Below are 27,366 nucleotides of genomic sequence, written 5' to 3'. Positions count from 1 at the left end.
GGCACTTGTGAGTGCTATACAACTGCTTAGTATTATTGTCAGTGACATTTGTTGAGTTTCCTACCACAGAATAACCTTGGAGATAGGGTTGCAGGTCCCCCCAGGGATGGGAGGGTAGGGTTGCCAGCTCCAGCTTGGGAAACTCCTAGAGATTTGGGGATAGAGCCTGGGGAGGACAGGGACCTCAGTGGGGCACCATGCCATACAGTCCACCCTCCAAAGCACCCATTTTCTCCAGGGGAACTGATCGCTGTAGTCTGGAGATGAGCCGTAATTCCAGAGGATCCCCAGGTACCACCTGGAGGCCGGCATCCCAACTTAGAGAGCAGCTGCTGAGGAATCACTGTGTGTGGTTCGAAACTGAAACACAGGGGAGAGGAGGTAAAGGGGGTGATGCCCCTCTGCCCTTCCCAAACGGCACTCCTAATGTCATGGCTAAATAGTAATGTTTCCTGAGCTGACTTCAAGACGTACGACAGTCCTTCTCCTTCGATCCCTTGCTACCTTTTTACTGGCGGAAAATATTCCCAGCATTGTTGCTTTATTGAAATAACCTCTGCAAAGCGATGGGAGAAGAGGAAGAAAAACCATTTTTTACCCAGTCCTTCACTTTGATTGAATGTTATCTTCACAGTCTGGCACGAAGAACCATCTCCCAGGCAAATGCCGCATCGATCTTCAGTCGCGTTGGAATTTATCTCGTAATCACAGCCGACACTCTGAAAAACAAGACTTTTTTTTAAGAACTGTCGCATGGGTAAAACAGTGGACTGGGACGAACCAATCGCTGACTCTCCTGTTTGCTTATAACTAGTTGTTTTAGGAGGAGAAATGACATAAATCCAACATTATGTCAGCCGGCCACATAGATCTCCAAAAATCAGATGCAATATCCAGGCATAGAAACAGATAGGCGAAAGACCGGACTAGGAAAAGGATGTTGTGTTGGCTCTATCATTGTAAGTATTAAAAATAATTGATTAGAGTTGATAGAATACTAGCTGTAGCAAGTAACAGGGAAAGCATAATAATGCCACACTAAAAAAAACTCCCCATGGACAACCCCCTGCAACTCACCCAATTTGTCACCCTGAATACATCATCCAGCTCAAGAATATTTGCAGTTTTGTGTAATGTATTCTACTTCTGCTAACACTGAGAAAAATCAAGGAGCAAAGTATTGGAGTACTACGTAGGAAATCTAAACAGACACATCTTTTCTCACCATGACATAGGGATGCCTGCTTCCAGGTGGGACCTGGGGATCCCCTGGAATTACAGCTCATGTCCAGACTACAGAGATCAGTTTCCCTGGAGAAAATGGATGCTTTGCAACGTGGAGTCTATGGCATTGTACCCCGCTGAGGTCCCTGTCCTCCCCAGGCTCCATTCCCAAATCTCCAGGAGTTTCCCAACTTAAATCTGGCATCCCTACCTCCCATTCCCCACTGGTGGCCAGGGGAGACCTGGCAACCCTACCATGACATGATGTTGCCCAAATCACACAATTATTAGCTACACGAGAAGAACCCTGATGGATCAGACCAGCATCCTGTTATACACGGTTGTCAATCAGCCTTGAAAAGGCAATGAACAGGGTACAGAGGCCAAGGGCTTCCCCTGATGTTGTCTCCTAGCACAGGTATTCAGAGGTTTACTACCTCTAAATGGGGAGCTTCCCTTTAGTCACCTTGGTTAGTAGCCATTGATAGACCTGTCCTCCATAAATCTGTTGAACCCCCTTTGAAAGCCATCCATGTTTGTGGTCATCGCTCCATCCACTGGCTGTGAATTCCAAAATGTAAATAACTGTTGAGTGAAAAAGTACTTCCTGTGGTCCAGCCTGAATCTATAGCCCACCAAGTTCATTGGGACCAAGGTCCCAATCAACTTCCTTTGGGACAAAGGTCACTTAACCTAGCGACAGCACTAAGGCTGTCGATTTGGTTCCATCCGACAAGAAAAACAGCCGAATTTTCCCAGATTCAGCGGTTTCTACTTTGGATAGAACCGAAGTAAAAAAAGGCAGGAAAACGATGAGCCAAACTCAGCGAGTTCGGGCAGATGCCAAATAAATTCGTATAAGTTCAGCACCCCCGAAGCAGCATTCTCCAGCGGCCAATCGGTGGCCAAGCTGGCCTAGGTCTTCTTCTGGCCAATCAGTCGTGGATGAATGCGTGAGCCCAGCCTCTGTGTGGCTTGGGGAGAGAAAGAGAGAGTGTCTGTTTGTGTGTGAGAGAGATCCCCGTGGGGGGGGGTGCGTCTGCACATTTGTGGCTTTCCACGGCTCCGTGGGGGGCATGTTTGGAGGTAGAGATCCCAAACTTTCAGTGTAGCTTGAGGTGACCCTTCTCGCAAGAACCCCCAAGTTTGGTGAAGATTGGGTCAGGGGGTCCCGAGTTATGGGGTCTGGAAGGGGTCCCCCCATCCGCCCATTGGAATAAAGCCATTTAAAGCACATTCGCGGCTTTACGTGGCTCCGGGGGGCATTTTTGGGGGTAGAGGTCCCAAACCTTCAGCATAGCTTGGAGGGACCCTACTTGCAAGAACCCCCAGGTTTTGTGAAGATTGGGTCAGGGGGTCCCGAGTTATGGGGTCTGCTAGGGGTCCCCCATTGGAATAAAGCCATTTAAAGCACATTCACGGCTTTCCGTGGCTCCAAGGGGGGCATTTTTGGAGGTAGAGGTCCCAAACCTTCAGAGTAGCTTGGAGAGACCCTACTTGCAAGAACCCCCAAGTTTTGTAAAGATTGGGTCAGTTCCCCATCCGCCCATTGGAATGAATGGGAGCAGGCAATCCTTAATGTGCATCTAGAGTGCGGCAAATCCAAGGCAAAACCTCCCGTGCATAAATGGCCAGTGTCTCTGTGTGTGAGTCTGTATTTGTTCCATTGCTGCTGCTCCTGTGCTGCTCCTGTGCTGATAGTGAGAGATCCTGAGCTGAGTTGACCTTCTGCAAGAATCGTATTGGATTACTCCTGAGTCCTGACTCCCAGTCCCTGCTCCTGATGGAAGAGAAGGCATCCACAGTTTGACCCATTTTGGGGCTTTTCTCTATAACTTTTTTCCTCTGTGTGTGTATGTGGGGGGGGGAGATTCTGTGTGTGTGTGTGTGAGGGGGGAAGCCAAAGAGAGGATGGTTTACCTGTTCTGCTGGGGGGTGGGCTTGATTGCCTCTGTGTGGGACTGTGCTGTCTGCTGTTTTCACCGGTTGCCAACTTCGTCTGAAGTTAACTGTGGGTCAGTGAGTCTCTCTCTGGCTGGCTCCTATTGTTTCCAATGGGCTGTGCAGCCGCTCCTGTTGTTTCTAATGGGCTAGCCTGTCATTTGTTTTAGTACATCCCATGTCAGTGAGTCTCTCTCTGTCTGGCCCGTTCTTCTAATTCGTTAGGAATTTGCATCTTCTGGTTCGGGGGGGGGGCTGTTCTGCTGGGGGGGCTTGATCTCCTTTTTGCAAGTGTGATTGTTGCTGTGGAAGATTTGAATCCAGCAGCATGAAATCTATCAATACTGAAGTTACGCAATTGGTGCAGGTCGCACTTACGCTAGTAGCCTTATGAGATGCACTTTGGCTGTGTGGAAATGAAAAGATACGTTACCCATGCTAGTTACGCTGTTTACTTACTCTTTGAGTGTTGTTGGATGCACTTTTGGCATAGTTACATCAGCTCTTAGAAGCCATGGACTGGCTTCTACTGTGTGGGGGGGGGGAGGCAAAGGGGGGGTGACCTGTCCTGGTGGGGGGGGCTTGATCTCCTCTTTGCGAGTGTGATTGTTGCTGTTTTCACTGGTTGCCACCTTCGCCTGGAGGTCAGTGTGGGTCGGTGAGTCTCTCTCTGGCTGCCCCAGAAACAATGGGAGGTTTTGCCTTGGAGATGCACATTAAGGATTGCCTGCTCCCATTCATTCCAATGGGTGTATGGGGGGACCACTTGCAGACCCCATAACTCGGGACCCCCTGATCCAATCTTTACAAAACCTGGGGGTTCTTGCAAGTAGGGTCCCTCCAAGCTACTCTGAAGGTTTGGGACCTCTACCTCCAAAAATGCCTTCCCCAGAACTGCGGAAAGCTGCGAATGTGCTTTAAATGGCTTTATTCCAATGGGGGGACCCCTTCCAGACCCCATAACTCGGTACCCCCTGACCCAATCTTAACAAAACATGGGGGTTCTTGCAAGAAGGGTTCCCTCAAGCTACACTGAAAGTTTGGGACCTCTACCTCCAAACATGCCCCCCCGAGCCGCGGAAAGGCGTGAATGTGTTTTTAATGGCTTTAAATGGCCGAATGTATTTGCGAACTCCGAATTTCATGCCGAATTCCACGGATCCGAATCGGGGGAGTTCGGACTTTGGCATTTCCTGAATAAAAACGGGCCGGATTTTGCTGGATCCGAATTTTACCGATTTTTTTCCCAACAGCCCTAGAAAGCACAATGTTAGGGATTGTTCTTGCCCTCCCCTTGAGCTTACATATGTCTGTGTCGTCAAGTTACAACTGACTTATGGTGACCCAGCAAAGGGCTTTCAAGGCAAGTGAGAAGTACAGGTGATTTGCCTTTCTCTGCAGAGTCTTCTTCGGTGGTCTCCCATACAAGTACTGACCCTGCCTGGCATCCGAGATTTGATGAGACAGGGAGAGCCAACGTGGTGTAGTGGTTAAGAGCGGTGGTTTGGAGCAGTGGACTCTGATCTGGAAAACCGGGTTTGATTCCCCACTCCTTCACATGAGCGGCGGAGGCCTATTGGGGGAGGCCAATCTGGTGAACTGGATTTGTTTCCCTGCACCTACACACGAAGCCAGCTGGATGAGCTTGGGCAAGTCACAGTTCTCTCAGCCCCACCTACCCCACAGGGTGTCTGTTGTGGGGAGGGGGAGGGAAGGTGATTGTAAGCCGGTTTGATTCTCCCTTAAGTAGAGAATGTGGGCATATAAAAACCAACTCTTCTTCTTCCTCTTCTTCTATACCACGCAGCCTTCCCTCCCATCCTCTTGAGCTTAGATGGACACAATTCATACATCTCGAAATGCTGGGTTCCTCTATGTAAGCATCCTTCAAACTACATTCTAGGGAACCCTGGGCTTCCTTGGAAGTTTAACTGGTGCCTCTCAAAGAGAAGGTTACTAGACAAACTTCCTTGAAAGACAGCTTGCAGCCTCACTCCTATCAAAATACCCTTTTGAAGTGCTACTTCAGGAGATCATTTATACTGCAGGATGCTTAATAATCACATGGTGTAGCTGTCCAGGCTTATTAGATCTCACTGTTGCTGCCTGTGAACTGCATGTGAACAAGCTCCATAATGCTCTGCAATGCACGGGGGATCTGCGGCAGACACGCGGGGTTCTTTGATAGATAAGCCTCTGTGGTATGAGTTCTCTAATGGCGCAATATCCACCACACTATGCTTCCTCTCTTTTTTGCACCTCCACCTGTATTCTGAATGCCTCGCATTTCAAAGTCCAGTGTATCCAGACATCTCAGCGATAAGAAGCTGCATTTATGGCAGTTTGAATGAATGTCAATCGGAACACATTTTCCATTCGTTTTGATTCCGTCAGAAACATCCTCCTTTTTCCCTTGAGTTCAGCAGTGCCTCTGCTCATAAAGAAACTATCGCTCTTTTACTTCTTCATCAGCAAGCCCTGCATCCAACATCAAAGGACACTTTGATAGACATTAAAGGACATTTTGCATTCAGTTTGGTCTTCTTAGTGAACTGACACCAGCCATTCTGGGAAAGGGCAGAAACAATTCTTTAAAGATTGGTTTGTGTGTGTGTGTGCAACCTCCACAGTTGTTACATTTTGCTTGTATATTCTTGCTAGGGTCTGAGCTAGAGCTGGAGTCTGTGATCTGAGCCAGGAGCCCAAGAAGATGGGAAAGTTTGTTCTCTGTATGCCTTTGAGTGCTGAATGGGTGCTGTCTTTTCCTGGGTGTCGTGGAAAGGTAAGGTGGGAGAAATGAGCAGTTAAGGCAGGATGGATACAGGGGTGCTGGTGCTGGTGAGTGGACATTTTAAATGTTGGGCTTTTGTCTTCCTAGCTGAGGACAAAGCCAGGAGAACAGAGGGAAGGTGACTGGAAGCTGGTTTGATTCTTCCTTAAGTGGTAGAGAAAAGTCGACATATAAAAACCAACTTATTTTATTGGCTTTGCCATATTAATAATAAGTCTGGATCCAAAAACCTCCTCCTCCTCTTCTCCTTCTTCTTGATGTCTGTGAACTGAGGATGAGACTCTCTGAAAAACAGTTCCCATCAGTGGTAGGAATACTGCAGCCCTACCACTCTCCCTGGTTTTGACCACAACCTTCAAGTCTGTTTTGCACTGGAACAAGGAACTGTTGGGGGAAAGAACACTGTGTAGCCTCGGCCTGTCATTTTGGGCAAGTCACTTGTTTCTATCTGGTCCAGCTCCAGCCAACCAAATGCCTTCAGGAAGCTTACAAGATGGGGATGAGGGAAATGGCATTTGTTTTTTTGTTATCATGTCTTCCAGGAGGCTGGAGAGGCACTGGCCGGAGGAGTTCTGTGTGGAGTGTACCTAGGGAAATCCTACCAGGAGTACGTTTGCTGGCAGGGTGGGGCTTTTACAGTGCCCCCCACTTTTGAAGGGAACCAGCTGCCCTCCTATGTAACAGCAAAGTTCCAGTTTGAAACCCAACACGCACTAATTATAAGAGTCCTTTCCGGTTCATTAGAAATACAGTCTGTAGTTCTAGGCAGAGGTGTCAAAAGGAAACAATCTTGCACGTCAAGTTCAATCAAATTCTTTGTCTTCCCTGCCACCAGGCTGACAATAATGCAGTTGGCATATGACTGCATTCAGACCTGTGGGAGAGGAATCACCTGTGAAATGAAGAGTCCCAAGGTGCCCAGCCTCTCATAAACCTTGTGTTCTAATTGAACTGGATTAGGGCAAATGTTTATTTGCTCTCTGCTTTGCCACATTAAGTGAATCCTAATAAATGTTTCATATCTGATAGAATGTGTCCCCCAATTAAAATGAAACATTCATTTAGCTGAAGAAGAAGAAGAAGAAGATTTGTTTTTTATATGCCGACTTTCTCTAACACTTAAGGAAGAATCAAACCGGCTTACATAAGAACATAAGAAAGGCCCTGCTGGATCAGACCAAGGCCCATCAAGTCCAGCAGTCTGTTCACACAGTGGCCAACCAGGTGCCTCTGTGTGTGTGTGTGAAGTGCTGTCTTATGGCGACCCCTTTTGCGGTTTTCGTGGCACAAACAAGACAAGCCACAAACAAGCCACAAACAAGAACAATCACCTTCCCTTCCCCCTCTCCACAACCTGTGAGGTAGGTAAGGCTAAGAGAGCTCTAAGAGAGCTGTTACTAGCCCAAGGTCACCCCAGCTGGCTTCATGTGTAGGAGTGGGGAAACCAACCTGGTTCACCAGATTAACGTCCGTCGCTCATGTGTAGGAGTGGGGAATCAAACCCGGTTCTCCAGATTAGAGTCCACCACTCCAAACCACCGCTCTTAACCACCACACCACGCTGGCTCTCATTGCAAGGTTGCATTGTATGAGACTGAACTCTGAGAAGTGAACCTTCAGATTCAGCGGTGGCTGGTATCCCATGGAGTGGGTGGAGCAGAAGGGATGGCAGTCAATAGGAGGCAGGTCTGGAGTCATTGGTAGGCAGAGCCAACTAACTCTGGTTTTGTCTCCATCCTCCTCCCTTGCATTGATATTAAAACAATTAAGCCAGGGGTCCCAAACATGGTGCCAATGGGTGTCATGGTGCCCATTGACACCTGTCCAGGTGCCCACCGAATGTTTTTAGAAAGTGGGCAGGGCCAAATGGGGCTTTTGCCCACAGGGATTCTAACTGACCACTGGAGATCTGATTAGTCAGTCAGATTCAAAAACCTATTGCTTTGGCAGCAGCTGCCACTACAGCACAAGGATCTTCACTGCATGACTATGTGTGTACAAGAAAATATTTGTTAAATAAAATGTTAATTCAGGCAACATTTCTGCCTGATATGTTGAAGAGTGACTATTAGAGATATGAATGACCTCAATCCCTGGTGTTTTTTTTTTTTAATAAAATTTTTATTATTTTTCTATAGTGATCAAAGAGTATTCAACAATCAATATAAGTAAACATCAGAGCATAGATTCTAATTAATAATTGTTGAAAATACATCCATATATAGATAATAAGAAATAATAAGAAATTATATAGATAATAAGAAATAAAATATAAAAACTTCCCCTACACCTCCCTCAATCTTGTCATTTATTTGTTATCTCCTTTGTTTAAGATTCTAATCCTAATATTATTACAAACATTTATAAACATTGACTATTTCGTTTACCTATTTTAAAATAAAGAGAAAAAAATAAAAAATAAAAAACAGAAAGGAAAAAAGAACAGATATATAAAAATAAAAATGGATTAGATAATATGTAACATTTTTAACCTCCTTTAGAAATGAATATTCTAATTTCTCCGTTTCTCCCACATATCTAATGACTGTCAATTATGTTAATGTCATTAATTATTCTGTTTTTATCAAAGCCAAACCGTTTAATCAGACCTTTTTAGTTAAATCCCCCCCAAAAAACTAAGCCCTTTGACCCAGTCTCTTTATCTTAAATTTTCAGCATCTTCCTCTATTTCCCAGAAGCTTTAAACGATGAAGGGCATCCATGGAAGTTGTTTATGTAGTTCCCTCTGTGAAAACTGATGTAAGATAGTGAATCTGCAACAGATTTTCTTCCATCCCCAAGGCGAAGAGAAAAATCCCGGTGTTTCCAGCTGTTTGCCCTTTTAAGTTCTCCCAGTTAACTTTGAAAAGTTCCTCAGGTAGTACATACAACCAAAAACTCCAAGTTGCTTACATTCATCTCCATGGTTATCAGTCGGGTTGATTCAGTTTCTTCTTGCAGGTATATATCCTTCGGAAATCCTTCGTAGCTCTCCATCTCCTTTGCGGTGTTTAATTCTTCATTTAATGGTTTATCATTTGGGGAGCTTCCTTCTCTCATCTCAGATCTCATTGTCATAATCCGGACTTTAATGTCCTTAAGATCTCCCAGAATTTCATCCAATTTCCGAACAGCAAGATCATAGGTGTTGTTTGTCAGAGAGAAGAGACGATCCATGTATTTAATCTCACTTTCCATGGTTGCCACTTCTAATGGTTAATTGAAGTTTAATTTGTAAAATCCAGATAGGAATATGTTGAACTGTAGAATGATGTTGCGGAGGGTAGAGTAAAAAGTTGAACGTCTGCCTCCTTCCTTTTGCCTAGGAACTGGGGAAGTATTTGCCAGTTACACAATGCCACACATCCGGTCTCAAATCCCGTAGTGTTCTCACGATGGCAGACAATAGCTGATACTTCTGGGTAAGACGTGGCAAAGGAATTTGTTTACTCAGAAAAGCCTCCTCCCGTAAATAGAAAGGAATCTGCTCGTCCCTTTTCCTTACCCTTCAGGATTTCTGATTGGTGGCTATACCGTCATTCAAATAGTCCCGATTGTTGTGTCTATCCACCGATCAATTTGATTAAGATCCTGTCGGCTTATCAAATGTTTTTAAATGTCAAAGAGTCAGCCAAATCTCAGATGGGAAGATTCAGATTCTATAGATATTTTTTCCACTCCTTCAAAGCTTCCAATTCCAGGTAAAACAAAAGAGTTCTTGTTACTTACTCAGATTTTAGAAGAGTAAGTATTCTTGCTTAAATATCGTTGCTTAGATGGTAATAGATAGGGGAGAGCTGAGCCTAAAATCCAAAGAGATGTTCACGGCAATGGTTCCCCCTCAAGCCAGACGGGACCTCGTCCAGGATTCCAAGAGTCGCACAATGGCTCTCTTGGCAAAACTGGGGGTCAAACCGTACTTCATGGGCAGCAGGAGAAATCCTGTTTCCCAATCCACTGTTTAGGATTGGGTAGGGGTGCAGGATTACACCCCAAATTTGAACAAATCTTGGTTCTCTTGGGAGCCCCCAAGAGACGTGGCACTCAGTTCAGCATCCCTAGCGGAAGTCCCCTGGTGTTTTGTTGTTGGGTTCGCCTCCTGCGGCAGCCATTTTGTGGCTGCACCCACCAACCAATGACAGAATTCCAACAGTGCCCACAGGATCGAAAAGGTTGGGGACCCCTGATTCAAGCACTGTATTATGCTTCCTTTCCAGTTACAAAATGTCAGAACTGAAAGAAAGTTTGCTCATCATCACATCTGGGTCTAATTGCCTTTTATATATTCCATGTGAATTTCTGAATATGTGTATCAAACTCAACACGGCCACCCAGAGTTGCCACATTTTTCACTAGCTGGCTTGTGAGCTAGCGAAACTTTGCTGTCTGTTGATATTGCCACAAAATGACTCCATCCACAAATGTCAACCACAAATTGTTACTCATCTCTGGAAAGTGAAGCAAAGGATAACTCTGGGATGCTATCACATGTCTTGGACGTGATGCTTCCTCATGAGGAAAACCTTGGGAACGCATTCTTGGCTGATTGAAACAAGAGTTAAGCCTTCCCAGATCAATTTGGTAGGTGCTCAAAATAGCTCACCTCCGTTCATGCAAATGCCAAACTTAATTTGAGAATTTATTCCAATCTGCTTTCCTTCCTGTTATGATGGGTAGCCATGTTAGTCTGTCTGTAGCAGTAGAAAAGAGCAAGAGTCCAGTAGCTCCTTAAAGACTAACTAAACTTCTGGCAGGGTATGAGCTTTCGCAAGTCACAGCTCACTTGTTCAGATACTGTACCTGCCTCATACCCTGCCAGAAAATTTTGTTAGTCTTTAAGGTGCGACTGGACTCTTGCTCTGATTGTTTCAGATCACATTTATTTACTGTTTATAGGGCACCATTGGTGGACATTTTGCCTTACAGGGTAACATAAGCAAAAGGCAGCACTCTGCCCAAAAGAACTTATAATCCAATTTAGCCATAGTGTGTGTATGTGTGTGTGGGAGACAAAAGGGAAGGGAGGGTATTACGCAGGGCCTTCTATGTTGTGGTACCTTGACTCTGCAATTTCTTCCCCAAATGGATTCACCTAGAATCGTTCAAGTTATTAAGCGTTAGGTGCCTGGTAAAAAAGCTGGGTTTTCCCCCCTGAGGCATTCTGATTTCTTTTCCTCTCCCTCTCTTCCCCTGTCCCTAATTGCCGCTACTATGTGGTTCTGGTTTCATAGTTAAATTATAAAGCATCTGGTAACAGCTGTTAGATCTTTTTCCTCTGCTCTGTTTTAAATTATATAAGACTGTTTTGTTACCTGCTGCTGTTTAAATTGTCTCATCTTTTTACACTGGATATTATCTGTTTTATTGATACGTGTAATGACTTTAATATGAGCCAACTAAAGGTGTTTCGTTTTTAACAGATAGCAGGGGTCTCCAAAATTTTAAATAAATATTTAACTGGCAAGTCCCCCCCCCCCCAGGAGGATAGCAAGAAGCTTGAAATTTAATATCCCTGGAATGTATTTCTTGCCTGTCTGGTATTTTGTTGACGAGCAACAGGTAAGATTTCTTTTGTGCCTCCTCCTGCCATCATCAGAAAAAAAAAAACAAGTTATACTGATAGGCTACCACAATGAAAATCTTACTACCAGAAATAGCTGGGCAGTTTGATTGTTCACAAACCACTAAATTACAGGAGCCAGATACAGGGGTTACTGCAAGGCTGGGCTTCCATTTGTTTCTGTCTCCTCTTGCTGGCAAGAAGGTTGCTATCAGCTTCACGAGACCTAAGAGTGGGGTGACATGCGTTAAGGGATATGTGTGTTTCCCAATCACATTATTAGACTGAAATAAACAGGAGCCCAATATAGAAATCATAGCCAGACTACCTATGATGAGGAAAGCCTAAGGATACATGGTTATGGACCATCATAAAGGCAGAAGAAGGTGCTAAAAGACTGACTCCACTCCAAGCTCCTTTCTTTCCTCCTCTAGGTAGTGTGTAATGGTATGACCAGTGTTCCCGAACCCATGGCAGACTGTTTATTTGCCCATGGGGGGAGAGGCAGAAAAAACAGGAACTTTGGTTCAGTGGGAAACCTGGCCATTTGGCCTACCTGCCAAAGGGGATCTAATGGATGGACATCCATTATGGGTTGCCGTAAGTGAGCTGACGCTTAATGGCCCTTTACACACAATGAGATCTGAACTGGCTGAGACCGAGAGGGAAGGAGACCTTGCGGTCGTAGTGGACAACTCAATGAAAATGTAAACGTGTGCCACAATTGTGAAACAGGCAAGCTCTTTACTGGGGATTATTAGGAAAGAGATTGAAAATAAAACAACCAATATTATAATGCCCCCATACTAGGGTTGTCAGGTCCCTCTTTGCTATCGGTGGGAGATTTTTGGGGCAGAGCCTAAGGAGGGCGGGATTTAGGGAGGGGAGGGACTTCAATGCCATAGAGTCCAATTGCCAAAGCGGCCGTTTTTTCCATGTGAACTGATTTCTATTGGCTGGAGATCAGTTGTAATGGCAGGAGAGAGCCAGCTCGTGCCTCGAGGTTAGCAACCCTACCCTGTACAGATCCATAATGCGGCCTCATTTGGAGTTCTGGTCACTGTGTCTGAAAAAGGACGATGCAGAGCTGGAAAAAGTACAGATGAAGACAACCCAATGATAAAGAGGTTTCAGTACCTTTCCTATAAGGAAAGGATGAAGAGTCTGGGACTTTTCAGCTTAGAAAATAGATTACAAAAGACGGGGTACAAGACAGAGTTTTATAAAATTATTCACAGGGTAGAGAGAGCGGACACAGATAACGTTTTCTCTCTTTCCTAAAATACTAGAACTCACTGACACCCAATGAAGTCGGTGGGCAGTAGATTCAGGATGGACAAAAGGAAATATTTCCTTCCTCAACAAGTGAAGTGAAAATGTGGAATTGGCTTCCAGAGGATATCGTGATGGCCTTAGGCACAGATGGCTTTAAAAGGGGATTCGGCAGATTCATGGAGGCCTTACCCTCTATGCCCAACTGTTGGCCCTCCAGAGTAACTGGTTGGCCACTGTGTGAGACGGGATGCTGGACAAGATGGACCACCAGTCTGATTCAGCAGAGCTCTTCTTATGTTCTTATTTAAGATAGTTATGTTTTTATCCTATATTTTATATTTTCATCCTGTCCTTGGCCTAATGAACTCAGGGCAGCTTACATGGTTTTGCTCTTCTCCCTTTTCTCTTCACAAAACCTACCTTGTGAGGTTAGACTGAGACACACTGAATGGCCCAAGTGGTTCAAGTGTTGGACAAGGACCTAGGAGACCCAGGTTCGAATCCCCGCTCTTCCACAGAACCTTGGTGGGCGATCTTGGGACAGTCACTCATTCTCTCAGGCTGACCTGCCTCACAGGGTAGTTGTGAGGATAAAACGGAGGAGGCGAGAACGATGTAAGCCGCTCTTGGTCTCCACTGGGAAGAAAAGTGGCATACAAACACAAATGTGCCTGAGTGGAGATTTAAACGCAGGTCTGCCCAGTCATAGTAAAATACTCTAACCACTCAATAACCCTGATGGGGTTTTTTGAACCCTATAAATCTGTAGTCCCATGAAGTGTTGCAAGAAGGAAACATACCCAATACCTGACACATGCCATTAACACAGACGTCTCTGCTGTTGTTTCCTTCAAAGCAAGGCGTACCATCAATAACAGCATCCAGCATTTTCTCTGAGAAGTGGTAATTTGCAGGGCGGCAGTGTAGTTCACAAGGATTACCTAGAGGGAATTTTCAATGAAACAGTTTATAAAGATCGTAGTGTCAGATAGTACTGCAAACATACAACGCTGGATCAATGAAACTAAACCAGTACCAAGGCTACAGTATGTGGAAAGCCTCTGAATCCCAATAATACAATTCCGGTTTGGTGATCTGTGGGCAAGAAATGCCACGTGCACCACAGCTACCATCACCCTGCAACTGATCCCAGCCTGGCACAGATAGTTCTACCTGAGCCGTTTCAGAGGAATTTTGTGCCACCTCCTCACGCTGCCACAAGAACCGGTAGACTTTCTCCAACACCTAAACAGAACGGACTTTCTCCAACTTTCTCCAGCACCTAAACAGAACTCTCTGGTACTGATAAGTCTCAATGGTGTTCTTATCAAATGAAACAAAGGGGCAGTTTACGGTACATAAGAGGTTCACTCTTGGCAACTGAGTACAGTAAACTGGGGGGGGGGGACAGGGAAGAGAAGTCCCAGGTTCCCCATTTGTTACCAACAGGAAACAAAAGGGAGATAAAAATGCTGTTTGTTTTTCCTAGTTGATGGAATGATCACTTATGAGAATACTGCTAAAAGCTGTTTTTTCCCTTTGTGTCATTAGGCTGTGTACATACGTGTTGTAGGTCAGCCTTAATGCTAGTGAGTGCTTTCTTTCTCACAGTTATCTCTGGTTCTTCCTTCCTTTAGGATGGGCTCCGAGGCTCCCAGGCAGTTTCCTATCCAAGCACTGACTGGGCCAAAACCTTCTGAACTCTGTGCCCTCTGTTTAGACCATTCTAACATTTAACATTGCATTGGTGTAACAGACTTTCTCTGAGAGAGACCACAAACTGTTTACCATCATGGAATAAATTCTGTATTGGATGTGTGATGGTGAACAATCTCACCCACAAATCTATTATCCGTTATCACTTACACTTCTATCCCCTCCTATCTTCAAAGAGCCCTGACCTGGATGGCCTGGGCTAGCCCGATCTCGTCAGATCTTGAAAGCTAAGCAGGATCAGCCCTAGAGAGTACTTGGATGGGAGACCACCAAGGAAGTCCAGGGTTGCCATGCAGAGGCAGGCAATGGCAAGCCACCTCTGAACTTGATGCCACTTTCCACCACCACCTCCAAAGAGCTCGGCAGTGTACATGGCTCTCCCCGTTCCCATTTTATCCTCACAACAACCCTGTGAAGTAGGCTTTAAGTCTCTAGTAACGGATGAATTCTCATACCTGTGTTATAAATTGGAATCCACTGATAGAATTCGTTTTTGTAGGCGACTGTATCAAACTCGCTGCATTGCATTTGACGAAAGTTTGGTGTAGACCTGGGGCATGGCTTGATGTTACACACATGATAGCGTTTCCTCTCTCCTGTGCAATACTTCCCTCCAAATTGTGGTCTAAAAGTGAAATAAGCAGATCTGAAATCAACACCAGGAGCACCTAAGAACTGGATTCCTGGATCAGACCCTCTAGACTGGCGTTCTTTGTCCACTAGCAATCAGCCAGAAGTTCTTCCAGAATTACCACACTGATCTCCAGACTACAAAGATCAGTTCCCCTAGAGAAAATGACAGTTTCAAAGGGAAGACTATTATATAATTATCGATTCTAAGTGAAATACCTCCTCAAATCCCGCCCCCCCACAGGCACCGTCTTTAACTCTCTCAGGAATTTCCCAGGCTGGAATCGGAAACTCTTGCAGGGATTCTTCTGACAATCTTAATGCGAGTGAGCAAACATGGGAAATGCATCTTCTGGAACTAGGCCAGGTTCACCACAATCAATTCAAGTTCAATTTCAGATTTCCCTCAGGTATAAGGAAGACAGTACAAGATAACTTTCAAGCGGTCAAGAGGTTAATAAAACAATCATATGCCTAAGACTTACTCTGGATTATTGCATTGCCTCTCAGCAGCCTGAATGCCAGCCCCGCACGTCCGTGTGCAGTGTGACCACGCTGACCACGATCCCCACGCACCGTTGACTGCTTCCGGACTCTTGCCCACAGTTATGCACTCACCTGAGAAGCACCACTGAACAATAAAGCAGCAAATGCAATGGGTCAGGAAATACATACTCACATACATTGGCACCAATATACAAGACCCCTGTCATAGTGACTTGCTGAAGACTGGTATAATATAAGAGAGATCACCTTTCCTGGCGTCTACCTGTATGATCCACTGGCATTTATTCAGATGTCCACTCTCATGGGATTATTTTTTTTTTTAAACGCAAAACAGTGTGGGAGCCAAATCCTGCTCTCTCCCCATTTTGCCACACCCTGGTGCTCAAAGTGTTTTTCTACCTGGCCTGTACCAGGAGAAAAAGATCTGGAAAACAGACTCCCATTCTTCTGCTTCACAGGAATGGGGCAGACATAAATAAATACACAAGGCCGCCCTGCTGCATCTAGCTTGAGCCTCAAAATGGACCTCCAAGTTCATGTAATGCATTTAATTATTACAATTATAATAATTTACACCATGTTTTTGTTTTAGTCTGTAATAATGAGATTTGTTTTGAAGCGATAAATCACCAGATATCAGCTTGTTCATCTTCTTACTGGTTCTCTACCAATGTGTATCACCAGGCATAGCTGGCTCCGCACATGATATTGTACCACTTTTTAAAAATCCATTATTTATTATTTATATATTTAAAATATTTATTAGTCACCTTTCTCCCTTGTGGAACAAAAGGCAGCTTACAATAGAAATAAAACATTATTAAAACACAATAAAGACACTATTATAAAACACATGAAAATCACAGTTTCAAAACTTCAGTTAGGACTGCCAATAAAAAAAGCGAAATCAATCAAAATGCAGTTCTAAATAAAACTGTTTTCAACTTGCCTCCTGAAGATCAGCAATGAGTAGGCCAGGCGCACCTCTCTGGGGAAGTTGTTCCATAGCTGTGGGGCCGCCGAGGAAAAGGCCCTGTCTTGTTTACCCACCAATTGAGTGTCTTTAATTGGAGGAACAGTCAGGAGGGCACCTCCCCATGATCTTAATTCCAAGGCAGAAACATATGGGAGAAGAGGTATGGGGGTATCCTTCAGATACTCTGGTCCCAAGCCATGTAGGTTTCCTAAGATCCTAAATGGCCCCCATTAGCCCCCAGAGGTTTTGGATGCCCCCCATTTGTAAATCACATCCAATTTTTTTGTTCGCTTGTTTTTGAGTCTCAGTGCAGCAGAGAACATTTTCCAGTGTACCACCAACTTAAGCAGCCACCCTGCACCCTTGCACTGAAAGCAAGATTCAAACCCAGTAGTACCTTAGAGGCCATTTATGCAGGGCTGTTTCCCCATGGTCACCTCTGTCAACTGCTCTGGTATTTCGTTTTGATTATGCATGCCTTTCCCGACCGTCAAAGGTCGCCTCACTCTCCCTGCACGTTTCCTCGCGTTTTGCCCCCGTTTTCCGGATTGCCGCTAAAACAACATCTGGAAAACATGGGCAAAATGTGTGGAAACGTGCAGGGAGAGCAAGGCGATTTCTGCATAAACCAACAAGATTTTCAGGGTATGAGCTTCTGAGCATCAATGTCCCTTCATCAGATACCTGAAAGCTCATATGGATGCCACTTTGTTGTTATCTGAGCTCTTACAGCATTAGTACAACAAATCAGGCAGAAATTCGTATTTTTGGCACAACTTTTCCGATATGAGAATCTAGTAATCACCTTATTTTCTCCACATCTTGTTCCATCTGCTGCAGCATCCAGTTTAGACCTGCAAGAACCTTTCACGGCACACCAAAGTGTCTGGCAAATATTCTGTAATAAATCAATAAACAAACAAAAATGGAATGCTATATAGAAAAACAAGCTATTAGGAAAATGATATATCTTAACTGGAGATGCCTTTGATTTCAAGTGGGTGAGATTTTTTGAAATGAGAAGCAATGAAAAAATGGTTTTCGCAGCTCATTGATGAGCTTATCTATAGCACAAAATAATGTGGTGATATCTCTGCAAGAAACGTGGGTACACTTTGGAGGGAAACCCGCTGGTATGAAGAAGTTGGATAGAGCCAAAGCAGTAGGGAGCTGAGCAGGAAACAAACTCTGGAGCCGAGGCAAGAACTTATTTGATACACAGATCAATTGCTGAGGGTGAATATTCTAAGTAAAACTTCATGATAAGAAAGATGGAGTCACCTGTTAACATATGTACAATATAAGAAACATCACGGGTACCTAAGGTTGCCAGGTCCCTCTTCGTAACCAGAGGGAGGTTTGGGGGGCAGAGCCTGAGGAGGGCGGGGTTTGGGGAGGGGAGGGACTTCAATGCCATAGAGTCCAATTGCCAAAGCGACCATTTTTCTCCAGGTGAACTGATTTCTATCGGCTTGGGATCAGTTGTAATAGCAGGAGATCTCCAGCTGGTACCTAGAGGTTGGCAACCCTACGGGTAACACTAAGTTTTAATTCCATTTGTATAAAGACTCTCAAACCCTACCGTGTATAGCATGCTCCCTAAATTACTAAAATAGATTATGTGAGATTGTAACAGAACGTTTTAAATGTCCAGAAGCCAAATCATAGTGGATGGGAAACGGTAAAAAAATCACCAAAATACTGTCCTCCAGGACACCACTAGAATGTGAGACATCAATGACCCACACAGTCACTTCCATACCATTGGCTGGGGAGAAGAAAGTAAACCCTCCTCCTCCAATCAAGACTCTCAAAAAATATGATGGATAGATCAAGAGGAGTTCTGCCTTGCCCTAAGTTTGGGGTGAAATATAAAAACTAAGCTTTGTTTTATTTTTTTGAAATAGGAAAGTTTGGGTAAGAATATGAACTTTAATGTCTCATTAATTCCTCTGTTCTCAGAGCTGTGAGCTCAACTGACACAGTCCTCACCAGCTTGCTGTGTGATTAAAATAGATATGGCATGGGACTCATGTCTGTGGAGAACAGAATGCAATAGAGAGAGCTACGACCAGGGTTATTTGGTTTCACTGCGGTTATTTTCCTGAAAGGCACATTGTCAAGGGTGTATATGGTAAAGAGGTTTTGTTTTTCATAGTCCACCCAATGCTTTTGAAAAAAATATTGCTCTCTGCTTGTGATGAACGCCTGTTTCTTTATTCCACTTTGGAGTTCACTTGTGACTCCCCCTCACTGAGTTTGTAGTGCAGCAGTTTCCAAATCCTGTCCCCTCGGGGAATACTTCCCCACTGACATATCTCCTTAAGAAATCCCCCACACATCTGCCATGAAACTCCTGCATGTCACAGAGGATTCTGAGATTCTGGAGCTATGGGAAGAAATAAATTATTGTTGTCAGTATATTGGACTTAAAGCTTTTGCTTTTTCGCTGCTTTTTTGGAGGGGGAAGTATTTTTTTTTTGACTAAACCATTATATACATATATCACAGTAAATAATACCACAATATGGAGTGTTGATAAATCCAAAGGTTCTTAACGAGTCTCACATGAATTTAGTGCATGCTGCAATATGTAATCCACAACTTTCAGGAAAGCATGGGGCTTTCCCTCTCCCATAATACTAGAACGCGAGGTCATCTGTTGAAGATGGAGGGTGACAGATTCAAAACAGATACAAGGAAGTATTTTTTCACACATAGTCAAATTGTGGAACTCCTTGCCCCAGGATGTGGTGATGGCTGCCAACTTGGAAGGCTTTAAGAGGGGAGTGGACATATTCATGGAGGAAAGGGCTATTCATGGCTATTAATATGGATACTAGTCATGCTGCATACCTATTCTCTCTAGTATCAGAGGAGCATGCCTATTATTTTGGGTGCGGTGGAACACAGGCAGGACGGTGCTGCTGCAGTCGTCTTGTTTGTGGCTTCCTAGAGGCACCTGTTTGGCCACTGTGTGAACAGACTGCTGGACTTGATGGGCCTTGGTCTGATCCAGCAGGGCCTTTCTTATGTTCTTATGTTCAGACATGTAGGGGTTCTTTAGGGGATAAGCCAATGTGGATAGGGTTATCTTTTGGTAAAAAATTTGTAACCCACCAACATTTTTATATCATTTGAGGTTCAGGGCCTACTGAAGGAAATATAGGAGATCAGGGTGAGAGCGCCTGATGTTTAAAATTTCTCCTCACTCATAGACACTACACTTTTGTCATGTGGTCAAAGAAGACACTGCATTCTGCACCCTGAGCAGTTTTAGGAATATACTAAGAGATGCCAGAAAATGTCCCCGTAGCAGAGGCTCCAGTTCGGGTTGGAACCCCTGCTCTGCTATATGCTTGGTCAACGGTTGATCTGCTGAAGATTGTGGCAAAACATGTGTTGTTCAACAGGTATCACACATGTGACCTCTACAAAAAGCAAACCTCACCCCCACCCAAACTTTCATACATAGGGTTGCCAACCTCCAGGTACTAGCTGCATACCTCCTGCTATTACAACTGATCTCCAGCCAATAGAGATCAATTCACCTGGAGAAAATGGCTACTTTGGCCAATGGACTCTGTGGCATTGAAGTCCCTCCCCTCCCCAAACCCTGCCCTCCTCAGGCTCCGCCCCAAAAACCTCCCGCCAGTGGTAAAGAAGGACCTGGCAACTCTAGTCTTACATCTGGGCTCAACTCATCTGTAGACTAGATGAATAGGAAGTTGCCTATTTAGGAGCCATTCAAGGAAATGGGAGAGCTGAACTGTGGTTTGAAGTAACAAATATCTCTCAGAGGTCCCCAACCTTTTTGAGCTTGCGGGCACTTTTGGGATTCTGACACTAGGTGATGGGTACAGCCACAAAATGGCTGCTGCAGGAGGTGGAGCCAACCACAAAATGTTAGGGAGTGAGATCATGCATAATTCTAACAGTAACTTTGCAACATTTTAGGCAGAAGCTCTGTTTAATAGGATGCCTTTTAAAATGAACATATTGTGCTGTGGTGGCAGCTGCTGCTGAAACAGCTTCTTAAAAATCTGCACAGCCAATCAAATCTCCAGTGGCTAACCAGAAGCCCTGCTGGGCAAAAGGCCCACCTGGTCTCGCCATTTTCTAAAAACACTTGGCAGGCGCCAGGAAGGGTGCTGGTGGGTGCCATGACAGGGACCCCCACACTAGAGTTACATGCACATAGATGATGTATGGAAAAGAGCCACACATGTAGATGGAGGTCCCTTTTATACTTCTGTTGCAACCATATGCATGACTGAATATGAAAGCCAATGGGCAATTTAAAATGAGGTGGCTTCTTCACCCATTTAAGCAATTGCCGTAAGGATGCCATTGTGGTGTGGTGGTTAAGAGCGGTGGTTTGGAGCTGTGGAGGCTGATCTGGTGAACTGGGTTTGTTTCCCCACTCCTCCACATGAAGCCAGCTGGGTGACCTTGGGCTAATCACAGTTCTCTCCAAACTCTCTCAGCCCCACCTACCTCACAAGGTGTCTGTGGTGGAGAGGGGAAGGGAAGGTGATTGTAAGCCGGTTTGATTCTCCCTTAAGTGTTAGAGAAAGACGGCATATAAAAACCAACTCTTCTTGCTGGCACACGGATAGGGGAAGAGGTTCTGGCTCTGAGTGTACTTTTCCCACCCATGTGCACAAACATCTTCTTAGGATTTAATCACGGTGCTTTGCATGTTCAGTAACCATATAGGAAGCACACTGGTATCTTTTTTTACCCCAGATCTGATTTCATTATCAGTCAGTCATCTGAAAAGGATTGTTTTTCATGTTTGTTTTGAGTTTAATTTGGGGCTGATTTTGTCTGGGTGAAATGACGCTGTAGCCTAGTGAGCAGGAAAAAAAATAAGGTTTAAAGGTCATTGGTCATCAAAAGCTTTACAAGTCCAGCAGGTGTGAGCCACCATGTTAGAAAGGAGACAAAGACATCCTGTCAGAGTTTTTACATCAATGAAAAGTGACATGTGGTAGAACAGCGAAGGCAGATAATTAGAAAATGGTTCTTTTCATCTTTCCAGTTAAAAAGGCTTTAGTGTTTTGAGGCAGGCAATCTTTTCTATAAATGCAGTCCAGAAAACTGCTAGAGCCAGTGACATTGTAGCCACTATTAACATAAATAAAGCATGCAAGTAAAATAGAAAGAGAACTCTGCATGAGGTCACAGGGCTGAATGCAATCTTAAAGATGGGTGTGTCCACAACATGCCAACAAAGGGAATTCTGGCTAGGGTTGCCAGCCCCCCCCCCTCTTGTTCATGGGAGGATTTAGGAAGCGGGGCTGGAGTGGCCACACGCACACGCAGCTACGCGCATGCGATGACGTCACTTCTGGAAGCGCCACATCGCCGCAGCTCCATCACCCCAGGGTTTGAGTGCTAAAGTAGCCGCAGTGATGCGGCACTTCCAGAAGTAAAACCAGTAGTAAAACCAGAAGTGCAGCCACACACTCGCACGATCACCGTTAGTTAGCCAATAGGAGGAGCAAGATGATATGCCGGAATTAGGGTGGCCAGGCGGGTGGTAAACTGGCCCATCTGATTCCAGCTGCAACCATCACCCCAATCCCCGCTTCCTCTTCGTCCTGTTGGGTAATGAAGCCCTTCAGTGGTACAAATGCACCACTTTAATCTCAAACACTCGCCTACAAGGTACTTTCTTGCTCCGCTCACTCAACTGTCCCTTCACTATCACTGGCACTACTTCTCCTGGGAAAGAGTCTTACCGATGAGTATCTGAAATGAAGGTGGTGGTGCCCCTCCCTGCCTTAGGCAATCTGTGGGGTACTTCATTCCCCAACCGGAGGAAGAGGAATAGGCAGCAACCAGGCTGGCAAGGTGATAATCAGCATTCAGTTTAGTTGGCCAGCCAAATGAAAATAAACTGCTCTGGATGGACATTTCTGTTAATGATCTTTGGCAGTGAAGGCAAGTTGTCCTTATTTGACTGCTGTTTCCCAAAAGATTCTTGTAACACTTTGGAATTGCAGTGGGATCAGACAGAGTCATTTTCAAGGCCTGTTTTCCAGTATCGTACAACTTCATACTACTTGAACTTTCTGTTTGTCATAAAGTCAAGATGATTTGTCTGATCAGTATCAAAACGAAGTTGCACCAGCTCAGAACCAGTAATTATTTCAAGAATATATTCGTGGGATCTTAGGCTCACTGTTTCGGTTGAAATCTTGTATGTATTATTAAAGTTGTGAGGTTTCACTGTTCCTTTTTATCAACAGCAGCTTAAGTAAGGGCTCAAGTTAACTATCTATGCTGCTGGCAGAAGGAAGAATATGATGAAAATCAGCTAGCAATAGCATGAGCAGTAGATGGAAGAGGTAGACATGCGCAGTATACTTCTCCATTAATACTCTGGTACCCTTGTTCAACATGAGTGATTCCTTTTCAATGTGTGTGCCTTCTGGCTTCCCATTTGCCTTCTACCCTTCCCATACTAGTGGTGGTGGAGAGTGCCTTCAAGTCACAGCTGACTTATGACTTACTCCAAAGGGTTTTCAAGGCAAGAGATGTTTGGAGGTAGTTTGCCATTGCCTGCCTCCCGTGTGGGCTGAGAGAGTTCTCAGAGAACTGTGACTGGCCCAAGGTCACCCAGCAGGCATCATGTGGAGGAGTGGGGAATTGAACCCGGTTCTCCAGATTAGAGTCCCCTGCTCTTAACCACTACACCATGCTGGCTCTTTCCCATACTAGTACTCTCATCCTACCCGTCGTCTATCCTCCTTCGTTCTACTCAGCTTCCCTCTGCTCCCCCCACAACTACCCCCATAACTTGCTTGTCTCCCTTCTGTGTAGGCTGTAACACTGATTCATTCTGAGCCTCTATGCTGCTGTCCAGAGGCTAAGGGCGCCATGCCCTTCAAAAAAGAAAGTCAGCCAGCCATTCTTTGAAAGCATGATAAATGATAGTATTGGCAGAACCAAAATTGAAGTTCTGCATCATATGAAATAAATAAGGCAGTGAGTGTTGGGATATCTGGTAAATATAGCAGAGTTTGCCCAGTCATAGAAGCGTGATATTGAGTGCAGTAAATAAATCTCCCTAGAAGTATACGGCAAAAAGGAAAACATAGGCCTTTAATGCAGGGACATTTCCCCGCGGTCACCCCTCCGATTGCTTCAGGGCTTCCTTTTGATTATGCATGCCTTTTCCAACTGTCAGAGATCGTCTCACTCTGCCTGCGTGTTTTGCCCACATTTTCCAGATTCCGGCTAAAACAGCATCCAGAAAACACAGGCAGAACCTGCAGGGAGAGCGAGGCGACCTCTGATGGTTGGAAAAGTCATGCATAATCAAAAAGAAGCCCTGAAGCAGTCGGCAGGGGTGACCGCGGGGAAACATCCCTGCATAAAAGGCCTTACATTTATTCAAGTAGATTCAGTTCACATTCAGGTTGCAGTCGAGGGTGGAGCCTTATCATGCTACGGCTCAGTGGTAGAGAATCTGCTTGGCATGCAGAAGGTCCCAGGTTTGATCCCCAGCATCTCCAGTTAAAGGGACTAGGCAAGTAGGTGATGTGAAAGACCCCCTGCCTGAGACCCTGGAGAGCCGCTGCTGGTCTGAGTAGACAATACTGACTTTGATGGACCAAGGGTCTGATTCAGTATAAGGCAGCTTTGAGTGTTCGTGTGAAAGGAGAGAGAGAAGCCTAATCTAAAGGGTATTTTCCCTATCACAAATGGCCAGCTGATCCAACATCATGTGTAGGGGAGTATGCAGCACTGTTTCTACAGAAGAGACCTGTAGAGATGCATGACTCCATGAAAAGCCATATGGAGAATGGGAAGAACAAGGACACAAAGAGAGAGGAGGTGTCAGAGGGCAACTCCCAGGTTAAGACAAAGAGAGAGAAATCCCATTCGAGGAGATAACTCTTATGCACACTTAAGAGTGATGTAGCCCCCCCCCCCAATGTCCCAGCATGCTATCACTCACTCCAACAGTGGGAAGAAAATCAGTGAAATTCTCCCCAGGGCAGTTTTCATGCAACAAAGCTACAGGTGGGGAGGAGCCCATTCTCTCCCTGCAGGGCTATTCTGAGCCAGCAGCTATGGGGAGATTCACTTGCACAGCCCTGGCATCTGCACATTTGGGTGCAAAAGCTAAATTTCACTGTTGCTAAATAAAAGATGGTAGAAGGGAGAGAACGAATGCTGGACTTACATCTACTTGATCGCAGAATGTTGCATTGGGTCCATACTGTAACTGGCACTGGTGGTGCACATCGTAGATCACACCAGGAGCAATGAATGGCGGCTTCAGATCTTTCTTCTTTGGGACATCATCCAGGCAGAAGCCCCATCCTCGGCTGAGAGTGACACACAAAAATAATTGTTCACAGTTTTTTACATATTCGGATGAATCTGTTTGAAATGTTCACTTTGCAACTCGTAGCGACACCAATGGAGCAGCCTCACACCGCTTCAGGAAAAGTCAGGATTACCAATCACTTCCCCCACACCACATGCCAACAGTGGGAGGACAGGATAACAGGAAAATGGGTAGAGCAGAGGATGCCCGGCAGGACAGACGGGCAGCGATTGGTTATATCAGGTTATTTTCACAGGCATACTATAAGCAACTGTGCGTAGGAGGTGGAATCGCTGTTCTATTCAGCGCTGGTCAGGCACCAGCTGGAATACAGTATCCTGTTTTGATCGTTCCATTTTCAGAAACCAGCCATTTATCAACCAACGAAGATGATTCAGAGAATGATGTCAATTAATGGTTTGAAATCCATGGCATATGAGGGGGAGACAAAGGATATGGACAGACTTAGCTTTGAGAGAAGACAATTAGCAATTTTCATAAAAATAGGCTGGGAACTAAATGTTATAAAGAACACAGAATTGCTGCTCAAAACGGCAGTCCTGAGCTCAGTTACCCCTATGCCCCTTCTAACTTATAGTATAAGTATATATCTAGTATATAGATCATTAGTTGCATCTGCCCATATGGTCAGAGGATTTGAAATGCAAGGAAGTGTACTCCTATTGCTTGAGCAGTTTCAAGTTTGCTTGAGCAGTTTCAAGCAGTAGAAACAGTTTCTAACTATTAGAAAGTGAGGTTCCTCAGTGGAACAGGCTTCCTTGGGAAGTGGTAAGTGCTCCTTCCCTGGAGGTTTTTAAGGAAAGGCTAGATGGCCATCTGTCAGCAATGCTGATTCTATGACCTTAGGCAGTTCATGAGAGGGAGGGCATCTTGGCCATCTTCTTGGCATGGCGTAGGGGTCACTGGGGATGTGAGGGGGAGGTAGTTGTGAATTTCCTGCATTGTGCAGGGGGTTGGACTAGATGACCCTGGTGGTCCCTTCCAACTCTGTGATTCTATGATTCTAAGATGATTGGCTCTTCATGGAGCTGTATGTAGAATTTGGGTTGCTTCTACGTGAGAGCAATTCTCCATTTTGGCCTCACTGGGTGGAGCTTCCACACAGAGTGATTCTCCATTTTTAAAAAATTACTATTGATAATTACTTTTAAAAAACCCTGCAATTGGTGCAGGTTAGGAATAGTAGACAGGAGAGGAATGGTGCTGGATGTAACACTGGATGTGAACAGAGAGGTGTGGAAATTAGGGTTGCCAGGTCTCCCCTGGCCACTGTGGGGGGGATGGAGGGGCAGGGTTGCCAGCTCCAGGTTGGGGATGGAGCCTGGGGAGGACAGGGACCTCAGTGGGGAACAATATCTTAGACTCTACCCTCCAAAGCATCCATTTTCTCCAGGGGAACTGATCTCTGTAGTCTGGACATGAGCTGTAATTCCTAGGGATCCCCAGGTCCAGCACCTGGAAGCTGGCATCCCTAGTGGAAATCCATACCTTCCCTTCTATACTTTCCTCAAGCCTGGCTTGAGTATTATCTCTTAGGAAAGATTGTACCAAAGCAGGTTTGATAAAATCAGAAGTCCTCACACTTCCTCTGGGATTCACTGGATTGGGTCCAACCAAAAAAGTTCTGAAGACAGGATCGATTCCCTCCTCCCTCAGTCAGAACTGATCTCGCTGATTCCCTCCTCCGTCACCAAACTCCACTTCCCTCAAGGTGTTTCTAAAGATCTCCTGTCCCCCAGAAGCAGGGGGGGGGGGGCTGTACTGTGCAGAAGAAAATCCTTCCATCTGCAGAAATTTTAGGTGAGATGCAAACCAGTGTTATAAATTTCTCACGTGTTCAAATGTATTGCTCCGTCTATTCCTGCCCTAAATACATAAATATAGTATGCAAACTAGACAATATATTCTTTGTCCTTTAGCAATCTTTCAGACTTAGTTCAATCCCTTAGAATATCTGAAACTTGTTAAAATACATTTTCAATTTATCTAATATGGCCATATTGTTAAAAATGAGAGTGAAAATTATACTCTAAAAACGCTTTCATAAGGTACTGCTTCGCCTTCTGCAAATATATCAATGTAGTGTGTTTTCCAGCTCTTTCAATATCCCATCTCTGATCCAAATTAAAATCTTGACCCCTAACTACAGAAAAAAGCAAACAAGAATGACCAGGAATAATCGACTCTACGAGGAAAGACTAAGATGATTGGAGCCTTGAAAAAAATGAAAAAAAGTGAAGAAGGGAAACATGACAGAAGGCTATAAAATAATGCATACTGCAAAGGAAATGGGATTTTTTCTTCCTCTGTCTTAATACCAGAGGCTCGGGGTTACCCGAAGAAACTTGATTGACAGTAAATTCGACATGGGTGAGAGA

General features: G+C 44.9%; 1 protein-coding gene across 1 annotated transcript in view; it reads right to left on the bottom strand.

The window, feature by feature from the left end:
* ADAMTS12 (ADAM metallopeptidase with thrombospondin type 1 motif 12) overlaps nt 1-27,366 on the bottom strand; it is a 207,670-nt gene that overhangs the window by 46,423 nt on the left and 133,881 nt on the right. Inside the window, exons 9-14 of the mRNA XM_056849064.1 lie at nt 24,821-24,965; nt 17,426-17,518; nt 15,623-15,768; nt 14,963-15,132; nt 13,599-13,732; nt 599-719 (exon numbers count right to left, since the gene is read on the bottom strand). Coding sequence (XP_056705042.1) covers nt 599-719; nt 13,599-13,732; nt 14,963-15,132; nt 15,623-15,768; nt 17,426-17,518; nt 24,821-24,965 — 809 coding nt within the window. The remainder of the gene's footprint in view (nt 1-598; nt 720-13,598; nt 13,733-14,962; nt 15,133-15,622; nt 15,769-17,425; nt 17,519-24,820; nt 24,966-27,366) is intronic.

This window comes from Euleptes europaea, chromosome 4 (assembly GCF_029931775.1).
Source record: "Euleptes europaea isolate rEulEur1 chromosome 4, rEulEur1.hap1, whole genome shotgun sequence".
Classification (NCBI taxonomy): domain Eukaryota; kingdom Metazoa; phylum Chordata; class Lepidosauria; order Squamata; family Sphaerodactylidae; genus Euleptes; species Euleptes europaea.
Note: the sequence above shows the minus strand (reverse complement) of the source record. Positions and strands in the feature narration are given on the sequence as shown.